Source organism: Nilaparvata lugens, chromosome 6 (assembly GCF_014356525.2).
Source record: "Nilaparvata lugens isolate BPH chromosome 6, ASM1435652v1, whole genome shotgun sequence".
Taxonomy (NCBI): Eukaryota; Metazoa; Arthropoda; class Insecta; order Hemiptera; family Delphacidae; genus Nilaparvata; species Nilaparvata lugens.
In genome coordinates, this window is record NC_052509.1 from 64,045,240 (window position 1) to 64,069,157 (window position 23,918).

General features: G+C 34.6%; 2 protein-coding genes across 2 annotated transcripts in view; both read right to left on the reverse strand.

Annotated features, from left to right (window-relative positions):
* LOC111050982 (peroxidasin homolog) overlaps positions 1 to 23,918 on the reverse strand; it is a 592,805-nt gene that overhangs the window by 326,508 nt on the left and 242,379 nt on the right.
* Positions 6,705 to 23,918, reverse strand: part of LOC120352082 (peroxidasin homolog) — a 67,181-nt gene continuing 49,967 nt past the window's right edge. Inside the window, exon 2 of the mRNA XM_039431660.1 lies at positions 6,705 to 6,825. Coding sequence (XP_039287594.1) covers positions 6,822 to 6,825 — 4 coding nt within the window. The 3' untranslated portion in view covers positions 6,705 to 6,821. The remainder of the gene's footprint in view (positions 6,826 to 23,918) is intronic.

The following is a 23,918-nucleotide window of genomic DNA, read 5'->3' on the forward strand; positions in this document are numbered from 1 at the left end:
TGCGCACGTATTCACATTAAATTTTTCCTACAGTTACCATTGAATATGAAAAGTGGGTAATTTGGGTAAAATTCCCTGAAATGCATCAAATGTTTTTCTGTGTAATCTTATTATTGATAAAAACCTTAATCCTAAAATCCTAAAGTCCTCGTTGTCCTTGGTTATAATATATAATAATAATAATTAGCTCGTTGTGCTTCGTTGCACCTCTGCTCACTATAGCAGCCCAGTCACTGTTACCAACTTCATTTTGATTTTGTTGCACTGTGCTCCATATAACTACTACTATTTTGCGTTGCCATGTTGCAAATCTGGAGTGCAGAAAAAATTTTGCCGCACTAGAGCGGAAAAGTGATTCTTTGCGTTCTGTAATCAGTGCAGGAATGGCCACTTTCAAGGTAACTGTAGGAAAATGATATGAATGACATCTAGAAATGGTTTGAATGACGTAAAATGAAATCGTATGCATTTTTATCATCCATCAAATTGTGTCATTTGTACTGCTGTTATTAGATAAAAAATGTATTTCTTATTTTTAGAACTCATGGCTGGAGCTCAAGGCTTCTTTTTCTAGTCACGCCAAAAACTATTGTAATTTAATGATTATTCTATTTGTTGAAATATTTCTTGTATTTGGCAATAAATTCATTATTTATCCATTCATTGTATTGTCATATTAATCAATGATCTGGAATACGAGTTTGAATAAGAAGTGTTCATCACAAATGAAAGATCGTATGTATTTACATACATAATAATATTAAGGTAGAATTCTGCAGAATTTTTTATTTTACAGTTATTATAGATAGGAATTCTTCCCCCACACACGGACCAATAGTCTATGTGGGGGAATATTTATTTCCTGAAAATATTTGTTATTGAATTGAGATGTAAATGTTCTATTGATGTATTTTTTTGATGGAAATAAATGACTCAAAATAGTGTGTGAATTGAGTTATTATTTACATAACCTCTAGACCGTGTATTCCAAATTAAGGTTTAAAGCAATTTTGGGCGAATGCCTGTTGTTTTTACCTGCATTGTATCTATTGTCTATAAATAAATAAATAAATAAAATAAAAATAAATTGAATGAAAAAAACTAAGAAATTGTCAAAAAACCACTGATTTATTGATAATTAGAAAGACCGGTTTCGGTTATTACCCATTGTGATATTATTATACACTGTTTATCAGAGATTGACAATGGTAATAACCGAAACCGGTCTTTCTAATTATCAATAAATCAGTGGTTTTTTGACAATTTCTTAGTCTTTTTCATTCAATATGAATAATTACCACAATATCAACTTCTCAACTACACAAAAATAAAAATAAATATTTTGTTCCGAAAATTAAAACATAATTATTCAGTCTTATCTCAAATCGAAACAAAACTTACTCGTACTTACTTTTATCTCAGATTCAATTCATTAGTCACAGAGATATCATACTGTACCAGTTCCTTGTCTCCATTAAAGGAGCTCGTACTCTACCTAATAAGGATTGAACCAACATATAAACAACAAAACAATCTACATTAATGATGATCATGAGGATAGAGGTTGTGTGGAGAGAATCAGCCCTCTCAATAGTATATGCAAATACATAAATACAAAGTGTACAGATTTGCATACGATGTCCACAACTTCTTGTACTTGGAAAGTTAGCTCGACTTGGCAAAACAGTAAGTTGTTCTTATGCTTTGAGATCAGAGATGAGCTGTAGGAGACACAAACAAGAGTCTAACTCCAACAGTCTAACTCTGAGACGCTTCCTTGCCGCTAAGTTAGACTTAGTCTCGTGAAGCCCCGAGATTACAGCAGACATTCGCAGGAGACTTAAGTTCTTCTCAAGTTGTGCAGAGAGAATCTTAGTTGCAAGTTTTGGCAAGTTCAATCCCTCATTTCTTAAAAGGCCAACTTGTACTGATTTTGAGATGTTCTGCACTATTAGGCATGAGTTTAGGTGGGCCTAAGCCTACGAAGTTGCTGAAAAGTGAAACTTTTCAATATGGAGTCGCTGTCGACATTCCACTAGGCTGAGACAGAGAAAACTTCTATAATTTTATATTTATATTAGTATTCTGTGGCTGAGGTATTTCAGAATAGTTTTCAGGGATTTTAAGTCCATATCGTAGACAACTTCTAATTGGAACACATCAAAAAAGATCAAGTACTCGTTTCATTTTATCGAAACACAACCAAATCTTCAAATGCCATTTTCAAACGTGAATATTTATTATTATTATGTTATACAAGAGTGTAAATTATTTACTTTTGGGGATAGGCCTTGAAAAGCTGTGTTTTGATGGAATAAAAAGGATACTTATAACTTTTACTGTATTTTAATAATTCAGTAGCCCTAAATAAAAATAAGAACATTATACAACTTCTGTTTTTCAATTTTTTCTTCTTCATCTTTTTCTTTAATTCGATAATTTGGAACTATTAATGTTGAATGGAAACTGACAATGATAGTTGGGTAGAAAATAATTCAGCCAATCACAAGCCGACCAAGAGAACAGCATTTTATTTTCCTTGCCCTATTACCGTAGGTAAGGGAAGTATTGCTTTCCGAAAAAAATTAAGGTACCCTAATTTCTAAATTTCTATACGTTTCAAGGTCCCCTGAGTCCAAAAAAGTGGATTTTGGGTATTGTTCTGTATGTGTGTGGTGTGTGTGTGTGTGTGTGTGTGTGTGTGTGTGTGTGTGTGTGTGTATGAGTGTATGTGCGTCTGTGTACAGGATACCTCATCTCCCAATTAACGGAATGACTTGAAATTGGAACTTAAGGTTACACTATAAGGATCCGACACGAACAATTTCGATCAATGCAATTCAAGAAGGCGGCTAAAATGGCGAAAATATTGTCAAAACAGGGTTTTTCGCGATTTTATCGAAAACTGCTCCAACGACTATGAACAAATTCATACCTAAAAAGTTATTGATAAGCTCTATCAACTGCCACAAGTCCTATATCTGTGAAAATTCCAGGAGCACCGCCCCATCTATGCAAAGTTTGATTTTAGATCCCAATTATCAGGCTTCAGATACAATTCAAACCAAAAATTTCAAATGGAAAAGATTGAGAATAAAAATCTCTACAATTAGTGTCCGGTAACATTTTCATCTCAAATTGAAAATAAGCTCGAAATACGAGAAAATAAGATTATTGGATTGCAAACTGTTGGCAACTGTTGATTCTATTAAATCATTCACTATGAAGAGATAGCAGACTTCAGCGCTATTGTCCTGTCAACAGCTGACTCATATCTTAGAATAGTAGACTTGAAAAGCGCGTAAACACTAGCAGATCAATTTTCATCACGGCAAGGAAAGTTGTGTGAGTGCGCCACACCAGATTTTGTTGTCATGGCGGCAGCCAATGGGAGTTGAGTAATAGAGAAATCAACCACCATGAGCAATTCACTTTTAATCAGCTGATGCCAAGCTTTTTATATCTGCATCTTACCGTTTCTGTAAAAATATAGATATAATCAGCTGATTAAAAGTGAATTGCTCATGTTCGCGGCGCGTATATCTGTACGCACCTTTAGAGTCATATTCATCATCTACAAATGACGCTAATCTATGATTACAGAATGGTATATGGTTGCATTATATATCATTATGCGATTCATTCATGGTTTAAACGGACAGCTGATCTTCCTCCGTCCAAACAGAGATGGTGCATATGAGCCTACATAATAAACAACAATATGGGGGCACCGAGCTTCGCTCGTTTTTTTATTTATTGATAAACAGAACACAATTCTCTAAAATGATCGTGTTTATATTTCACAGCTGGCTATATGTCATCTTATGAATTTCGGGGATGCGATATTTTGATTTTTCACATACTCACTCGCTCACTCACTTTTTTACTATCCACAGACGACGAAAGTCTCAGCTGTTTCAGCCAAAGATGAATTATCCTTTCAATGTCGTTCAGCGAGTTTTCCCAAGGATGAGACCTAGTGCAATCGAATTTTTATATCATAAACCTACTATGATCCAAATTTCGTGAAAATCGTTAGAGCCGTTTTCGATATCCGTTGAACATAAATAACAAGATATGAATATAAATAACCAGATATCGAAATACAGAAATTGCTCGCTTAATATAATAATTCGGAAGTTTTATCAGAGTATGTATCAAATTTACACCAAAGCATTTTCAACCAAGGTGTAACCTCAGCACAATAAAAGGCTCTAACGCCCAAAAATAATATGGTCTACTCTAGCATCAACAGATTGCCGAAAAGATATAACAATTACGGCCTATTGTTCCAAGTTTTCGTAACAATGAACAAGGCAAGAATTAATTTAGGGTCGGATCGGTTCAGAGCTGTAATTAAACAATAATTCCGTAATTGAGCCGACACGTTTTTTCCCTCTCTTAATCCCCGCTTCTCTCACTCTCTCTCATTCTCGTCAAGTGGGCGCTAGAAGATGAATTTATCATGCTGAAAAAGCCGACACTTTTCTTGGAGGCTTTATAGAAAAGACTTGTTGGATGTCAGACCAGCACGTGACATGTATCTCAATCCAGTGATGTTGATAGACTTTTGGGTTGTGGTATGTTCATTAAAATCACAAGAGAGTGCTGTGAAACTGATAGATGAGGAATTGATTATCTCCCTATGAATCTTACAAATAATAATGATTGAGAGAACACATAATGGTTGTACTGTGAACTGCAACAATACTTAGTAAATGTGTGATGTACTAGAGAGAGATTTATAGTTTTTAGGCTGTAAAATTATAGGAAGGTATTCGTTCATCTTATCTAATGTAACGGCCTTTTAGATTCCATCAGAATATTTCACAAGACATGCAGCTTTGAATATAGAAATCTGTCATTTTTACTTTCCTTGCCCTACTACCATAGGTAAGGGAAGTATTGCTTTCCAAAAAAAATTAAGGTACCCCAATTTCTCACTCTCTCTCATTCTCGTCATGTGGGCGCTAGAAGATGAATTTATCATGCTGAAAAAGCCGACACTTTTCTTGGAGGCTTTATAGAAAAGACTTGTTGGATGTCAGACCAGCACGTGACTTGTATCTCAATCCAGTGATCTTGATAGACTCTTGGGTTGTGGTATGTTCATTAAAATCACAAGAGAGTGCTGTGAAACTGATAGATGGAAAATTGATTATCTCCCTATAAATCTTATAAATAATAATAATTGGGAGAACACATAGGGCCGGTTTCCGAGCTCGGGATTTAGCTAAGTCCTAGACTTTAAACAGCTGGAGTCAGAAAATTGGCTTTCCAAAACGGGGCGTAGTCGCAGCTTTCATAACAGTAGTCGTAGTTTTCATTTTCTCATTTCTATAATTGGAAATGTTTTTCCTTGACGAAATTAGACATTCTTGAACAATTCAAGATAGCTGAAACTTAACACTATTTTCTCTTTATTTTATTTTGTGTTCAATTTTCCAGTTTTTCGAATTTATCTCAAACGTGACTATGACAATGACTGCGATTACGCCCCGTTTTGGAAAGCCAATTTTCTGACTCCAGCTGTTCAAAGTCTAGAACTTAGCTAAATCCCGAGCTCGGAAACCGGCCCACAATGATACGGTGAACTGCAACAATAACTTGGGATTTGTGTGATCTACTATAGAGAGATTTATAATTTTTAGACTGTGAAAATTAGAGGAAGGTATTGGGGCCCCTTATCTATTCTTACGACCTCCTATAGTAGAAACCTGTGAAACCTATGCCGGTAAATCTGATCAGATGTTGATACATTTGGGAAAGGAACAGTTTTGGACTTTAAGCCTGTTGTTCCTCCCCCAATCATTCATAATTGAGAATGATATTGTATTTATCAATGTATAAATGAATAGATAAATAAATAAATTGTAGATTCTTGCCAATAATAACCTGGTATTAGACAAAATAGTGAGCTGATTCAGGATACATATGTACAAATCAGTCAGAATTTATTGCAACCCCCACTTCAATATAAGATATCCCACCAGGACCACCTAATTCTATTCTACTTCGAATAATAAACCTTTTGTTACTAAAAGCCAAAAAATCCAACAACCCCAATTTAATCGAACAAGGCAGGCTGAATTTATTGGGCTGACACATGATGCCAATTTTAATCCCGCGTACATCAATCGCGACGTCTCTAGTGATATAGATAATATTCACTTCCTATATTCATGTAAGGATTTGAGATTGATGGAAATAGTTATTTGTGCAACTAGTGCGCAAAGTGACAATTTGCTGCACCGAAAGAAACGTTTATGCCCGAGCCGTAGGCGAGGGCGGAATGGTTTCTTGAGTGCAGCAGAGGAACTTTGCGCACGTATTTCACATTAAGTTTTTCCTACAGTTACCATTGAATATGAAAAGTGGGTAATTATGGGTAAAATTGCCTGAAATCCATCAAATAACTTAGTAGTGTTTGAATGGCGAGGCGGCTGTGTGGTGTGTGCTGTGGTGGCACTGTGCTGTTGCTGTCCTCGTTATAATATATAATAGTAATAATTAGCGCGTTGTGCTTGGTTGCACCTCTGCTCACTATAGCAGCCACAGCAGTCACTGTTACCAACTTCATTTTGGTTTTGCTGCACTGTTTCTCCATATAACCTACTAAGTATTTTGCGTTGCCATGTTGCAAATCTGGAATGCAGAAAAATTTTTCCCGCACTAGAGCGGAAAAGTGATTCTTTGCGTTCTGTAATCAGTGCAGCAATGGCCACTTTTCAACGTAACTGTAGGAAAAAATATGAAACTTACTATCAAGAGAGGGATGATGACACCAGACCTGACACAGTACTGTAAATATCAGTTTCAACTCACCTGCAAAAGAAAGAAAACACCAAAATTACAAAACTGAATAAAAAAGTGCACAAAGATTTATTTCGAAACAATTTGAAAAACAGGCTCAAGGAATTTCAAACAAGAGACATAAGAGAGAAGGTTTGCATCAAGAAACGTACTTGAAACTGCAAAAAACACTGTACTTCCCTCAGCCAACTAATTCTAGAAGTAACAGATCACATAGAGCAACATCTATAATAATAATAATAACAACGAAAAGAATTGGCTTTACACGTACGGGATAGGAAATTCATGAATGACGCATCATCACGTCTGAACTATTGGAACGATTAACTTGAAATTATGCATATAGATTCTCAATTTACCGAGGATAGTTATAGGCCTATTTTAAATTCTCAAAGATTTCAGAAGATCAAGTTTTAAGTTTGTGAAGTTTTCAATTAGACCCTTGCGGAGCACAGGTTACCTGCTAGTAACTCATAAAGATATTCCAGAAAATAACAGTTTACCAGTAACTGAATCCATGAAAAACGCACGACAAACGATGTAATACAACTACTCATAACTAGACATGAAAAGCTATAATAACTACTATAATCCATAAAACTATGAAACTACTATAACCCATGAAAACTCCCCATAACTAGACATGAAAAGCTATAATAACTACTATAATCCATAAAACTATGAAACTACTATAACCCATGAAAACTCCCCATAACTAGACATGAAAAGCTATAATAACTACTATAATCCATAAAACTATGAAACTACTATAACCATGAAAACTCCCCATAACTAGACATGAAAAGCTATAATAACTACTATAATCCATAAAACTATGAAACTACTATAACCCATGAAAACTCCCCATAACTAGACATGAAAAGCTATAATAACTACTATAATCCATAAAACTATGAAACTACTATAACCCATGAAAACTCCCCAAAACTAGACATGAAAAGCTATAATAACTACTATAATCCATAAAACTACTATAACCCATGAAAAACGCAAACTCACGATGTATCTCAACTACCCATAACTGAACAACACGTTGGAACATGAAACATGACTGATTCCGACAAAAAAGTAACAGTTCCCGAGCAACCGAAACCATGGAAACTCTTTTAAAAATAACAGTTCCAGTTACTAAACCTATGAAAAACACATTAAAATGTGTTTTAATGAAACAGGATGTATTTCAACCAGCGTATATTAGCGAGATACGCAACGTGGACAATTTCAACACCCCCTAGGGGATGGTGATGGACTGGAATTGATTGATTGATTGATTGATTGAGTACTTTATTTATGTAGATTACAATATATACTGTCTTATACACTTATATACAATAGCTTACAATACAGCAAAATTATAGATGAATTTACATGATATAGACTAAGAAAATAATTATTGAACTGTATATGATATGAAACAGCAATTTGTAAATAATAACTATAGATAATAATTATTTGTTATGCATCTACATAAATTGAAGAGAGAGAGAGAGAGAGAAGATTCGAGAGAGGAACAGAAGGAAAGAGTGACTTCAATGACTGAGAGAGAAAGAGTGAGAGCTGAATGGTGAGAGGTACAAAAAGAGGGTGACAGTGGGATAGGGCAAGAAGTAAACAGAGAGTGAGAGACAGTAAATCAGAGATCGAATCAGTGTGAGAGAGAAACAAGTGAAAACCGTGAGAAAGAGATTAACGAATAGAGTGGCTCAGATTAAGAAAGAAGTGAGAAAGAGTGGAAAACTAACAGAGAAAGAGTGCGAAATGAGAGACCAAAAAATATATCAGATCAGAGTTCCTTGAATAAATAAATGAATATAATGTTATTGGCATAGCATTCATAGAATAGAAGATAACGTCAATACACAAAATATAACACACTAATAAAAGTGAGATATCACTGCTGTGACTCTTGACCACAAAATGATAATAACTAAAAGTGCATGCATACAAAAAGCAACAAAAAAACCAACAAAGTATATAATACATAAACATGAATCTACATACATGTATTCATGTTGGTTACAAAAAAATACTAGCTCATTTACACTAATTTACAATAAATGACAGTATTCTTAATAATTCAACGAATTTGACGAAGTATGAAAATTATTAATCAGAATCAAGATTGGATGAAATTACGATAATATATTCTAGTGTATAATAATGTATTATAAGAGTACTACTCGAACTGTCAAATATTATAGAAAATAGTACCCTCTGTTTTATTTTGTTTCATATTGGGTTTAGTATTAATGGCATTTTTTTGTAAAGTGTTGTTGGTTGTAAATAAAGACATTTTTTACTACTACTTAGTACCCTCTGAATCGTTTCTTATATTGAGAGGGTCAGATTTTATATGAAGAGGGTCCAAGTAATTTTCTATGATAAAAATCGAAAATATAATATTGTAATCTCTATAAATTGGCGGTGAATCAACTGTTGAAAAAAGAGAATTGCATTGATTTGAACTGAATCGCTGCCCACATAAAAAAACCTGGGATGGCGAAGTTAGGGCGCAGCCGGCTCTCTCTTACCCTTACCTCTCAGCCCTTAGAATGAGACAGAGGAGGAGTGGGAGAAAAACAATGAGATAGAGGAGGAGAGAGAGTGACATTGTGTGAGAGAGTGAGAGAGACAGAGGTTACGAAAGAGAGAGTGTGTACTCAGATGCCCAAAGCTGAGATTAACTATAGTAAGGTCCACGTTATAATGACAGTATTTGATCAACTTTGGTTTTGCTATCCTTGTCTATCATTCGACATAGCCGGTGGTACTATCCTTTTCTAGGTCCACAACGATGTGCCAATCATGTTTTTGACAGTGTAGAAATATAATTAATTAATACAGAGAATCGGCATCGCTATTCTTCTATCTTTATCCACTGTCATTATAACGTGGACCTCACTATAGGGCCCGGTTCACAGTAGGGATGGGTATCGATACATCGATGTTTAGAAACATCGATGTTTAGAAACATCGATGTTTCAACATCAAACATCGATGTTTTTAACATCGATGTTTACTGTTCGATGTTTTTCACTTATCGATGGTTTTACCTAGACATCGGTCATTCGATGTTTTTCCCAACAAAAAGGAATTTTTCAATCAGGATCTCTGTATTTTTATGTTAGACTGTTGGATACTCTTGAGGATTTACATAACTGTGGCCCTTTTCAAGGTGAGATACCTATATAGAATTGAATAAGAGGTCGGATTTTTCGTTTCTTAGGAAGAAAAGGTTTTTCTTATTACAAGTGCTTTCCTCAACATACGTTTAATACCAATTATTAATCTAGCTCTGGAATAGAGGTCCTCGGATTGTATGGAGTGTAGATAGCCATAAAAACACCTCTATTCATTCTCATTTCCTAAATGAAACTATCAGGTATTGAATGAATACGATTATGAGCAACAAAGATTGCTAAAATTAGCTTAGGATGAAATTCCAAGAGAGAATCTTCGAGGATATCCCGAGAGGTTTCTGACTGAACTATGAAGATGACAAATATTGTGAACTATAATAGAGTTGATGTATCTTTCTAGTCACAACCTGACTTCAATTATTTGAAAGACTGTTACCTGGATTGGAAGTCTAAAATTGCTGTAATTCCAGTTAGTAACAGTTAAAATATTGAAACAATAGCTTCAGATAAAATTGTAGTCACTTTAGGAGTTTTTTTTTGTATTTTTAAGTATTTCGAGATTTGGACCAAAGAATAATACCGTCTTAATTTCTCTTATACTGAACAAATATTCAAATCTATAAAACAATATTTTAGATTATTGGATTTTCTTTTTTATATTCGATTAAATATCAATCTCCGTTGATAACGTAGAGTCTGATTACCTACAACTACAAACAATTTATTTACTTACAGTTTCGTTGCTGCCAATCAATAACATTCCTTTATTGTTAACTCCTTTTTAAAAGCTCTGTCCCTTCCTTCTACATGTACATAAAAAAGGAAATTGATTTCACTATCTGAGTTACTCTAAGGATAATAATAGTCTTCCGTAAAAATGTATAAAATGTAAAATGTTTAAAAACATCGATGTTTACTGTTCGATGTTTTTCACTTATCGATGTTCAGGAGAAAAAAACATCGATGTTCAAAACATCGATGTTTTGTCTTTCGATACCCATCCCTAGTTCACAGCCAAGCAAGTAGCCTGAGGGATGTCAAGACTTGTGCACCCCACCCACTGTCAATTCTCTGACGAATGACGGATATTAGGTACATCGGAGAAATCCCCTGCCACATTGATTTCAACCCCCTTCTAAGGGTACAGGGGGTTAGTAAAAGGCAGAGGGTACAAGGAAAGGGGTAGAAGATAGTATAGAGAAGTAGGGAGGTGGTAAAATAAGGTAGAAAGTAGCCAAGGGGAGTATTGGCGGCAGAGAGAAATATTACTTCAATATTTCACGAGACAACCCTTCAACGCCTCCCCTGGAGGGGGGTAGGATGGTTTATCGACACTTCATTGTGTCTGTCGATCTTCTATTTTTGGTGTTGGAGGTTGAAGGAATGCCCGTGAGAGATAAAGGAAAAGCAAATTCGATTTGGCTCCTTATATGCGCTCATCGGTGACTGGAATTTTGCTGTGAAACGGTTATTCTATGGTGAGGAGATTGATGATGATGATGATGATGAGGAGGAGGAGAGGAGGAGGAGGAGGAGGAGGAGGAGGAGAAGGAGGAGGAGGAGGAGGAGGATGAGGAGTAGGAAGAGGATTGATTGATTGAGTACTTTATTTATGAAGATTACAATATATACTGGCTTATTCACTTATATACAATAGCTTACAATACAGCAAAATTATAGATGAATTTACATAATATAGACTAAGAAAATAATTATTGAACTGTATATGATATGAAAAGCATTTTGTAATATAATAACTATAGATAATAATTATATTGTTATGCGTCTACATAAATTGGCGGAGCTTTGGACATATCAATGTCCATTCTTCGGAAAGAATATTCGAAGTATCCTTCCCACTAACTCTCTACCAAAAGTAATAGAGAAGGAGGCGGAGGGGGACGAGGAGAAGGAGGGAGAGAAGAAGGATGAGGAGTACGTAGTGGAGGAGGAGGAGGAGGAGGAGGAGGAGGAGGAGGAAGAGGATGAGGAGTAGAAAGAGAAGAGGTGGAAAAGGAGAAGGAGGAAGAAGAGAAAGAGGATGAGATGAAATAGCAACTTGTGCTAATTATCAGAACTTTTGTGAGATACAATTATATTTTCTAGTGAGGAGGTATATATACTGAACGAAAATAAGAAGTAAGCAGAAGAAGAAGTGGTAGAAGAATGAGAGAGGAAGGAGAGAGAAGAATAGAAGGACGATGAGTAGTATAAGGTAGAGTAGTACATTTTCTTGCCAACAAGATTAGCACAATATAACACAGGAAGCTGGAGCGATGTTTATCTTCTTATATTTCCCGAAAAGGAGTAATTTCATCTGGAATTCTTTTCAAAATATTATTAATCAATTCTTAGTACGTTACTTCCTTATTCATGTATTAATCCCTCGCGCTTGAAGATATAAATCGCTAATTGTAAAATCACATGTTTACTAGTTTGTTGGATTAGTAAATGTACTGTTGTTGTTGAAGGTTCCAGTATGGGATGTTCAACTTAAAATGAATTATTTTGATACTCATACGATTGTTGTGTTCAAATCAAAACGTTGTTCACTATTTAATATTATGTGGGTCGATTTCAAAATTGGGTAACACATACAAAATAAGAGTAATCATCATGTGAATAAAGTAATTTAAAATAAATTGAGGATATCTCAAGGTTTTGATAGCATTCATAATCATTACATGAATACAACTAGTAGTTCTGTGAACAGTAGACCTCACGCAGTATTCTCATCCACAAGTACCTGATTGAAACTATAGACCTTATGGAAATACAGCAATAGACTGGCTTCTCCACACATCTGTGTGATCACTCTTGTCAGCTGATTTATGATGAATAATTCTATAGTATGATTTTTACTCTAATATTGGCGTATGAAGGAGGCTCCTTTTTCCTTTTTTATTATCCTTGAAATGCAAAATTTCCAAAAACCTTGTATATACGTCGACGCGCAATTAAAAAAGGAACATACCTGTCAAATTTCATGAAAATCTATTACCGCGTTTCGCCGTAAATGCGCAACTTATAAACATTTAAACATTAAGAGAAATGCCAAACCGTCGACTTGAATCTCAGACCTCACTTCGCTCGGTCAATAATTAATATAAAGTACACAGTTTATAGTGTGTTAATTTCATTTGATGTTTGGAAAACTAAACAATTTGAACTAATAATTGAGAAGATCATTTCTAGAGACTAAATTGATGAAACTTTTTAGAGTTTATAAGGATTTCGCCATCCATTAGTTCTCATATTAGAAGGTGTTGAATAAATATCATTGTTGATAAAAACAAAAATATCCCATTGGCTTCAACTATTGCACGCTAAAACTAACAAACACAGCATCAGCAAAGCTCCTAATTCTAGCCTACACGCGTGAGTTTGAGAAATAAAAGTTTTAAAGAGCAATAAATTGATATTCCGCCAATAGATTAATGGCCGAACGCGAACTGATAAATTCAATCACAAAAATACCTCTATCAATTCACCCTGACTCTGAACCACAACAATATACCACGACTCTATTCATAACAGCAGTATCTTTATTTGTACTACATTATTTATCTGCAGCACTATCAATCATAATTTGCAACACCCGATTTGAATCAATTAGTGTCATGTCAACAAATTTGGAGTTGGTTTGGCAGTGATATGGCTTGTTTATTAATTATTGCGACCGTAAATAATTTATGCATTGCGATTTGCGACTGTGATTTATTGAAGAACGAGTTGTATTTCATTGATAATAAATTCGTTTCTTACTAATTTATTACAATACTATGGAAACATACAACATTGAACCGCAATACATCAAAAACCTTGCATTTCCTATTTCTATGAGTTATAATAAATAATGTTTCTCATACAAGAAGCATAGCATAAAAACACTTCACTTATATGGAATACTTTTGTACAAATTAATAAGAACTATCTCGTAGTACCCTTTATTATTAAGAACTTAATTGAAATATTTCAAAGTTTTTATTAATAAATGATACTACAAGTTTTTATATTGTTTTTATTAAGAAGCATAGCATATTTTGAACATCGTGGGTAACAATCTATACTCTATATTCTATATTTACACTATTGTGCTGAGCTATACGCTATTCTGAAATAATTATATTCTATCTGGCAATAAAAATGTTCCTTTCGAATTTCGATCCTATTAAAAATGATGTATTGTGGATAGTTTCAAGCATTTGATTTATAATAATATACTATAATTATACTATGTATATAACTGTGAATGACCTTCAATGCAGATAATTTTATCCAACTAATAATGGTAGAGTAGCCCCTTAAAGAAAAAGTAAACTCTCAACATACTCAATACTCAACTCTCAATATAATGAAAAAAAATTTGACACACGTATCCGAATTAATAAAACTCAAAACTAGGGCAATCCACTCATACTGATATTGATAAAAGTATTTTAGTACAGATTATTGATTATCGTAGTGTAATAACTCTGAAATAGATTAATTGATATCAAACTCTATGAATGAACGACACTTCAATAACGTTCTGTTACTTCAAAACATATTTCAAGTGGCTTGATATCGAATATGGTAGTCACTCAAAGAAATCTTTCCTTAGAAACTGATTCGTGTATTATCGGAGGAAACAGAAAATGTTATACATTATCAAATAATTTAGATCAAACAGAAAAGAGAAAGAGAATCATGAGAATAACCTTATTCTTCTCCTCTTTGGTATCAAGTGATGCATATTTTTTCAAATGACTGTTGCATATTTCATTCTTTTCCACTATTAAATCCAAACTGATTAGTCATTGCAATTAGACATGTCTTCATAAGCAACACACACTGATTAGTCATTGCAATTAGACATGTCTTCATAAGCAACACACACTGATGAGTCATTGCAATTAGCATTGCAATTAGACATGTCTTCATAAGCAACACACACTGATGAGTCATTGCAATTAGATATGTCTTCATAAGCAACACACACTGATGAGTCATTGCAATTAGACATGTCTTCATAAGCAACACACACTGATTAGTCATTGCAATTAGCATTGCAATTAGATATGTCTTCATAAGCAACACACACTGATGAGTCATTGCAATTAGACATGTCTTCATAAGCAACACACACTGATGAGTCATTGCAATTAGACATGTCTTCATAAGCAACACACACTGATTAGTCATTGCAATTAGTATTGCAATTAGATATGTCTTCATAAGCAACACACATTGATGAGTCATTGCAATTAGACATGTCTTCATAAGCAACACACACTGATTAGTCATTGCAATTAGGCATGTCTTCATAAGCAACACACACTGATTAGTCATTGCAATTAGACATGTCTTCATAAGCAAGACACACTGATTAGTCATTGCAATTAGACATGTCTTCATAAGCAACACACACTGATTAGTCATTGCAATTAGACATGTCTTCATAAGCAACACACACTGATTAGTCATTGCAATTAGACATGTCTTCATAAGCAACACACACTGATTAGTCATTGCAATTAGACATGTCTTCATAAGCAACTTTGTGAAGTATTGTGTCTGATCATGTCTTGTCTTGTCTTGACTAATTGGTGTGTACCTAGCCTTAGTTTCTTCCCCACAAGTACGCAAACATTGAAATTCACTTCCAACTACTATCATCATTGGTTGAATGGATTGCGTAGATGCTATCATAAGGAATACCAACAGTTTTAAGTGAATTTCACCATAGCAAAAACACGGGATTCGCGAATATTCCCATGGCAGTCTCGACGAAAAACCATTATAATTAGCGTTCCGCCAAACCAGCATTCTCGAGAGAATCTGGAAATCAATTTCGCAGCACTTCACACATGCTTAAGGTGGTCATTATTTCCAGGAGTTAATGATTACAGATATGCAGGCAGGTATTCAGAATACAGGATACAGGTACAAGATACAGATACAGCTATAGAAAATACAGGATTCAGATACAAGATACAGGTATAGAAAATATAGATTTCAAATACAAGATACAGGTATAGAAAATGCAGGATTCAGATTCAAGTTACTGATACAGGTATACTAAATAGAGGATTGAAATACAGGTATACAAAATACAGGATACAGAAATAATCAAGTATACAACTAATACAGGTATACAAAATACAGGATACAGAAAAATGGTACCATAGAGAAACAATAGCGTAAGTAGATATCCCATGGTATAGGGAATTTATGTCGCAATTTTACTGTTATCTCAAGCAGATTACTGTCGATTATTGTCAATTTTTACTGTTTTGTTGGGGTGATAGTGTACGAACGGCACAATTTGAGAGACTACAAGCGTCACACAGCTGCATAGGAAAGAACTACGTGAATTATTATCGGCTTGGGATAACAGTAAAAGCTGCGACATAAACGCCCTATACCATGGGATATCTACTTATGCTATCGTTTCTCTATGATGGTACATAGGTATACAAAATTATGCAATCAGATACATGTATAGTAGGTACTATATGATTATAGGTACTTCAAAGGTGTATCATAAAGAGTAAGAACTAACACCATAGGCTATAGTGAGGTCCACGTTATAATGGCAGTGGAGAAAGATAGGAGAACAACGTTGCCGATCCTCTGTCTTGTCAATGCCTTCTAAAGACGGAAGCTTATAGAGGTTTATTGATGTAACATTTATCAACTGTTCATTGGATTCTTGTTTAAAATAATGAAATGTTTTGTTAATTAACTATTGAACTCACGGCTAGTACTTTATTTATACAATAAGTACATTATAGAAATGACAGGGGGAGGAGAAATTAGGTAACCTTGTGCTATTCCTCTCCCAAATTTAGATATCACATAGTGCGAAATAGGTCAAGTCTTGTAGTTCTATAATTCAGAGGCCCAGGTTCAAATCCCGGCCGGGGAAGATATTTATCTCGGGCCACTCCCGTGTTTCGGATGGACACGTTAAGCCGTCGGTCCCGGCTGCCTAAAAAGCAGTCGTTAGGTCATGTCAGAGGCCCTGAAATTGATCAGTTGCGACCTGAAAACTCTCACACCAGACCTGAGCCAGCCAGGTCACTCGATATTATTATTATTATTAATTCACAAAATGTTCAGTCCTCAACTATTTTTACAAAGTAGATTTTCAGATATAGAAGCTTCAAAACTAAACTTAGGAGAAATATTTCACATTATTATAACTAAAATAAGAAACATTCACATATGAAAAATATAATTTTGAAGAATGGCCGAAAAACAAACTTAATTCAGACATTATTGTATTAATTCTACATTGTTAAAAGACGATCTGATCTAGCAACAGAGCAAAGCGAGAAAGAGATAGCGCTATCCACTTCGTTGAATGATAGACAAGGATAGCAACACCATTGCCAATCAAACACTGCCATTATAACGTGGACCTGACTATAGCTAGTTTCAACTGTGCTATATAGTGAGATTAATTTTAACACTAACCGAAACACCGGTCTGTGAGACCGGAGGCAAAAATATTTTTTCTATAGTGGCAAAATTGTGAATCAAAAATTGCTGCCCGCTCTAATACCTTCTCCCCCACTATTCCTCTACATTCTCCAACAATTCTCGTCAGTCCCCAACTCACGGTTATCAAGTAAACATCAATCTATTGAAAACGTACCGGTCTCAGATACCGGATCTTTCGGATAAAGTTTATTTTTCACCGGTCTAGAATACCGGATGTTTCGACTAACAGATATTTTGAGCATTCAATTTTTTTTCTAATGTTTTTCTCTTCATTATGTCAGTATTTTATTTACATGTTTTATTCGAAAAACTATTTCTTGTAATTTAGAAAACGTTGGTTTAGGAAAATTGATAACAAAGGATAAGTTATCAACCATACAAGCCCCAGCCTTTGGAACTTGTATCAATAGGATGCTTCACAATGAAGTGTCACAAAATAAACATTCACTTGATGAAATAGATGACTCTCACCACTATAGTCTTTATTTATGAACTTTTCTTGCTAATAAAATAACTGGAGGCTGAAAACGTTTGCTCAAACAAGTTTCTTGATAACAATGAAAACATTATTATTTTTAATGTTCACCTTTCAGTTTTGCTATAAATCCTATATTGATAGAATATTTTTTTCTCATTGATTATTGTTCTGAGTAGTAACTACTGATAGTATCTTACACGGATTTTTGTATTGTGTGTTTTCTTACGTCCAACATCATACATTTATTACATATCAATGTTTCCAATTTTTTTCTATTCTTCCATCACTTAATTTGCAACTAAAATCTATATTATTTTTTACTCTAATTGAAATTCATCAATGAAAAATATTTAAATTCATATTTAGTAGAAAATATATCAAATATAACACTTTGAGAGAGCCCCGGTCTGTGAGACCGGATGTTTCGGTTTAGGTCAGTTCGGACCATGTTTCGGTTAGAGTGTTAAGCTGTCAGCATATCTCATATGTATTATGTAGGCTTCCCATTCAACCAACAGCATACTGACAGTATGGAGTTAATAGCACTATAGGTGAGGAGAATCATGTTGAGAGTGTTGAGATTCTATAGAAGTATATTTGCATTATATAGAAGTAGACTAGCATTCTTCTAATTGCATACTCTGAGATCGTGAGTGTAACCTCCTCTGTAGTGAAACCCTAGACGAGTTGAGAATTGTTATAATAATGAGGTGGTGAGATAGGTTACCAGGTTTTTGCAAGGGAACCTGTTGTTATGTGAAGCGAATTCTTTCTTTATCTCTCTCCTTCTTATTCGCTTGTGTTCTTGTTTTCGTGCCCAAGCATCATAAGCGTTTCCTTCTTATTCTTCTTCCTTCTTCTCTGATCCTCCTTCCTATTTGATCGTGGAGTATTTGCTTCCAATCATTTATGTTCTAAGAAGAAGAAGAAGAAGAAGAAATTTTTTCTTTATCGTCTCTCTTTCTCCATCGAATTCTTTAGTGTTTATGTTCAGCATCATCAGCGTTGAATTTCTCATTTTTCTTCCTCCTTCTCAGATCTTTCTTTCTATTAATTTTCATTGTGGAGTATTTGCTTCCAATCATTTATGTTTGAAGAAGAAGAAGAAGAAGAAGAAGAAGAAGAAGAAGAAGAAGAAGAAGAAGAAGAAGAAGAAGAAGAAGACGAAGAAGAAGAAGAAGAGAAGAAGAAGAAAAGAAGAAGAAGAAAAGAAGAAGAAGAAGAAGAAGAAGAAAAGAAGAAGAAGAAGAAGAAGAAGAAGAAGAGAAGAAGAAGAAGAAGAAGAAGAAGAAGAAGAAGAAGAAGAAGAAGAAGAAGAAGAAGAAGAAGAAGAAGAAGAAGAAGAAGAAGAAGAAGAAGAAGAAGAAGAATAAGAAGAAGAAGTTGTTGATGATGATGATGATGATGATGATGAATAAGAAAAAGAAGGAGATTTTTTTCTTTATCGTCTCTCTTTCTCCTTCTTATTCTCTAGTGTTTATGTTCAGAATCATCAGCGTTTACTTTCTTATTCCTCTTCCCTCTTATCTGATCCTTCTTTCTATTTGATTGTGGACTATTTGTTTCCAATCATTTATGTTCTTTGTTTTCATCACCTACTCCTATCTCCTGTCTTCTTCATTCTCTCCTCTCTCCTCTCTCGTCAAGATTTTCTCCTCTCTCTCCTCATCCGTCAACCTCCTTATCATCTGAAGTTCCACTCAACGCACTATTCTCTGATTGTTCTGATTTTTATTCTTCTTCTAGTCTGAAACTATCTGATTCCTCTTGATCATCTTTCACTTTACTTGTACTACCTATCATACCCACTCCAAAAGAAACATGAGGGTAGAGCTTTTACTTTCCTTGCCCTATTACCATAGGTAAGGAAAGTATCGCTTTCCGAAAAAAATTAAGGTACCTCAATTTCTAAATTTCTATACGTTTCAAGATCCCCGAAAAAGTGGTTTTTGGGTATTGGTCTGTATGTGTGTGTGTGTGTGTGTGTGTGTGTGTGTGTGTGTGTGTGTGTGTATGAGTGTATGTGCGTCTGTGTACACGATATCTCATCTCCCAGTTAACGGAATGACTTTAAATTTGAAACTTAAGGTCCTTACACTATAAGTATCCGACACGAACAATTTCGATCCAATGCAATTCAAGATGGCGGCTAAAATGGCGATAATGTTGTCAAAAACAGGGTTTTTCGAGATTTTCTCAAAAAACGGCTTCAACGATTTTGATCAAATTCATACCTAGAATAGTCATTGATAAGCTCTATCAACTGCCACAAGTCTCATATCTGTAAAAATTTCAGGAGATCCGCCCCATCTATGCAAAGTTTGATTCTAGATTCTCAATTATCAGGCTTCAGATACAATTTAAACAAAAAAAATTGAGTGGAAAAGATTTAGCATGAAAATCTCTACAACTAATGTTCAGTAACATTTTCACCTAAAATCGAAAATAAGCTCGAAATTCGAGAAAATGTGGTTATCCAATTGCAAACTGTTGGCAACTGTTGATTCTATTAAATGATTCACTATGAAGAGATATCAGACTTCGTGTGTCTCCAGCGTTATTGCCCTGTCACCAGCTGGCTCAAATCTTTGAATAGTAGACTTGAGATGCGCGGGAACACTAGCGTCAGGAGATCAATTTTCATAACGGCAAGGAAAGTTGTGTGAGTGCGCCACACCAGATTTTTTGTGTAGTTGAGAAGTTGATATTGTGGTTATTATTCATATTGAATGAAAAAGACTAAGAAATTGTCAAAAAACCACTGATTTATCGTTAATTAGAAAGACCGGTTTCGGTTATTACACCATTGTCAATCTCTGATAAACAGGTTCTAATTATCAATAAATCAGTGTTTTTTTTTTGACAATTTCTTAGTATTTTTCATTCAAAATGAGGGTAAAGATTTTTGGAATGTGGAGTAGAGGAGGGTTTAAGGTAAATGAACTGAGACTTCCCCCGCAACTCTAGAATACTTGCTTCATAACTACTATGCAAAACGAATCTCAAGTGATAATTTTCGAATAAACGATAATATGGAGATTCTAGCAAGCTCTCATTCTGATATGGAATAGCTCCTCTCTTTCGGATTTCTCTTGGGACACAGTCCACGTCACAGTGTCCCATTTCCGGTTAAAAAGCTGGCTTTCTGCTAAAACAGTAGTTTCCATTCAGTTTTTAGGAGTAGACGGAGGTTGTTAAATTTCCCTAACGGTTCTCCGGATATTTTCAAAATTAATCGCCCTATTTTATGGTGAGCTTCAAACTGTCAGAGCCCCTTTCAAATAACACAACCGCTTCCCATTCAAACAATACTGACAGATCGATGTGATTCTATCTGTAGCTGGAACGCTATTTTGAATAGGAATGGTTTGTTTGTTTGAGAAAAACGTCTGAATCTAGTTATTTTTTCGAAAGGGAATTTTACTACTCTCCGGTAGCTATGTTGGTTTCCTGTTGTCTAAATTGTTGGACTGTTGTCTAAATTGAAATTTTGTAGAACTGGTGACAGAAGATCGAGGAATTGTCTTTGATTGAGTCTTTTCCAACAGAATTATTAGCAGTGATAATCTGATCAATTGGAAGAGTTGATTTTGTAGAACTGGTGACAGAAAATCGAAGAATTGTCTTTGATTGAATCTTTTGAATAGTTATTTGTATATCTAGAGTGAAAAGTACGACTTTTTCTCCCTGTGGGAAAAAGTTTGAAGCCCGAGGCGAAGCCGAGGGCAGCGATTTTCCTGAGGGAGAAAAAGTATTTTTCGCTCGTGATGTACACAACATTTTTCCTCCATCTACATTTTTTTATAGAAACTGCAAATAAAATCATTCTAATAACTTACGTATTGGTGACAATGTTTCCTAATCCTAACAACATAACCTAAATCTAAAACCTAAAAACCGGTCGTCTGATTGTCACTGCCGATTGCGCTATCTATCGGCAAAAGTTGTAACAATCATATCAGCTGAGCAGCTACCAAAAATGGCTGACTCCAGATCACGCGGTTCAGATTTGAATTGCAGATCAAAAATATTTGTTGGCTGGCATTTTGAATAGAATAAAATATTTTAAAAATTGTATAAATTTTTATCGTCTACTAATATTAAGAATATAATATCATACAAACATATATTTCATGAGTTGATCAAATTTCTGGTTGTGGTATTGAATTCAGTTGACTCAATGACAGACACCTCTTTATGCTTTCTCATCTGAGCTTAGACCTTCTAACCTATTACAATGTAAGTTTTTAAAATAGAGATGCTTCCTATGTTATTTAAATGAAGTCACTTTTCCTCCCTAGGGAGTTTTTCTGTTTTTTACTACCGAGAGCGAAAAAGTGACTCTTTAGTATTAGGTTTCAGGGAGTAAAGTAAGTACTTTAGACAGTATGTGGAGGAAAACATAATTTATTGCCAGTGAGAATTTGATCAATTGGAAGAGTTGATTTTGTAGAACTGGTGACAGAAAATCGAAGAATCGTCTTTGATTGAGTCTTTTTCAACAGAAATTATTGCCAGTGAAAATCTGATCAGTTGAAAAAGTTGATTCTGTAGAACTGGTGATAGAAAATCGAAGAATTTTCTTTGATTGAGTCTTTTTCAACAGAATTATTGCCAGTGGAAATTTGATCAGTTGGAAGAGTTGATTTTGTAGAACTGGTGACAGAAAATCGAGGAATTGTCTTTGAGTTTTTTTCAACAGAATTATTGCCAGTGAAAATCTGATCAATTGGAAGAGTTGATATTGTAGAACTGGTGACAGAATATCGGAGAATTGTCTTTGATTGAATCTTTTAAAACATAATTCATTGCCAGTGAAAATTTGATCAATTGGAAGAGTTGATTTTGTAGAACTGGTGACAGAAAATCGAAGAATTGTCTTTGATTGAGTCTTTTCCAACAGAATTATTGGCAGTGAAAATCTGATCAGTTGGAAAAGTTGATATTGTAGAACTGGTGACAGAAAATCGAGGAATTGTCTTTAATTGAGTCTTTTTCAACAGAATTATTGCCAGTGAAAATTTGATCAGTTGGAAGAGTTAATAGCACCAGAAATACTGATATAAGACAGGTTTCATCGGTTGCTCCTCTGCATGAAAGAATTATACAAAATAGACGCAACTGGTGCAGTCATTTGGATAGAATGCCACCTGGAAGAATGCCCCTTGAAGTCCAACACTATAGGCCTACAGGGAAAAGAGATGTAGGGAGGCCAAGAAAGAGATGGGTACCGGAACAGGTCAATTAATAAACCTAATCCCTGAAGTGAAGATGATGATGATGAAAATTTGACAATTTACCGTCGTAAAATTACGTCATCCAACGGTAAACAATTGAATTATCGGGCGGCAATGCGATGAGAAATCCTTGAAACATCAAATTCTAGGCCAATGTAATAAAAAAAAACCAAAAAAAACAGTTAGGTCATGTCAGACGCCCTGAAATTAATCAGTTGCGACCTGAAAACTCTGACACCAGACCTGAGCCAGCCAGGTCACTCGATATTATTATTATTATTATCAAATTCTAAATGAAAATAGTAAAAATAACGTAACGATTCTGTGTGAAAGGAGGATATTGAATCTCAGTGTTACACTCAATCACAAACTATTGATTCTATAAGCAAAGAGATTAGTTTCAAGAAATTATTAATCAATGAAATTGTATAATTCAAATAAATTGTATTCTGGAATCTTGATCCTAGGTTGAAGTATACTTATATAAATAGTGAGGTCCACGTTATAATAGCAGTGGACAAAGAAAGGAAAACAACGTTGCCGATCCTCTGTCTAGTCAATGACTTCTAAAGATGGTAGCTGATATAGGTTTATTGATGTAATATTAATTCACGTTTGAAATAACTAATTATATTCTATTAACCAAGAAATTATATTTTTCAATAATTTCAAGATAAATTTTCATAATTAACTTATAATATTTTGTTAATTACGTAATAATTCTACATTGTTGAAAGCGAC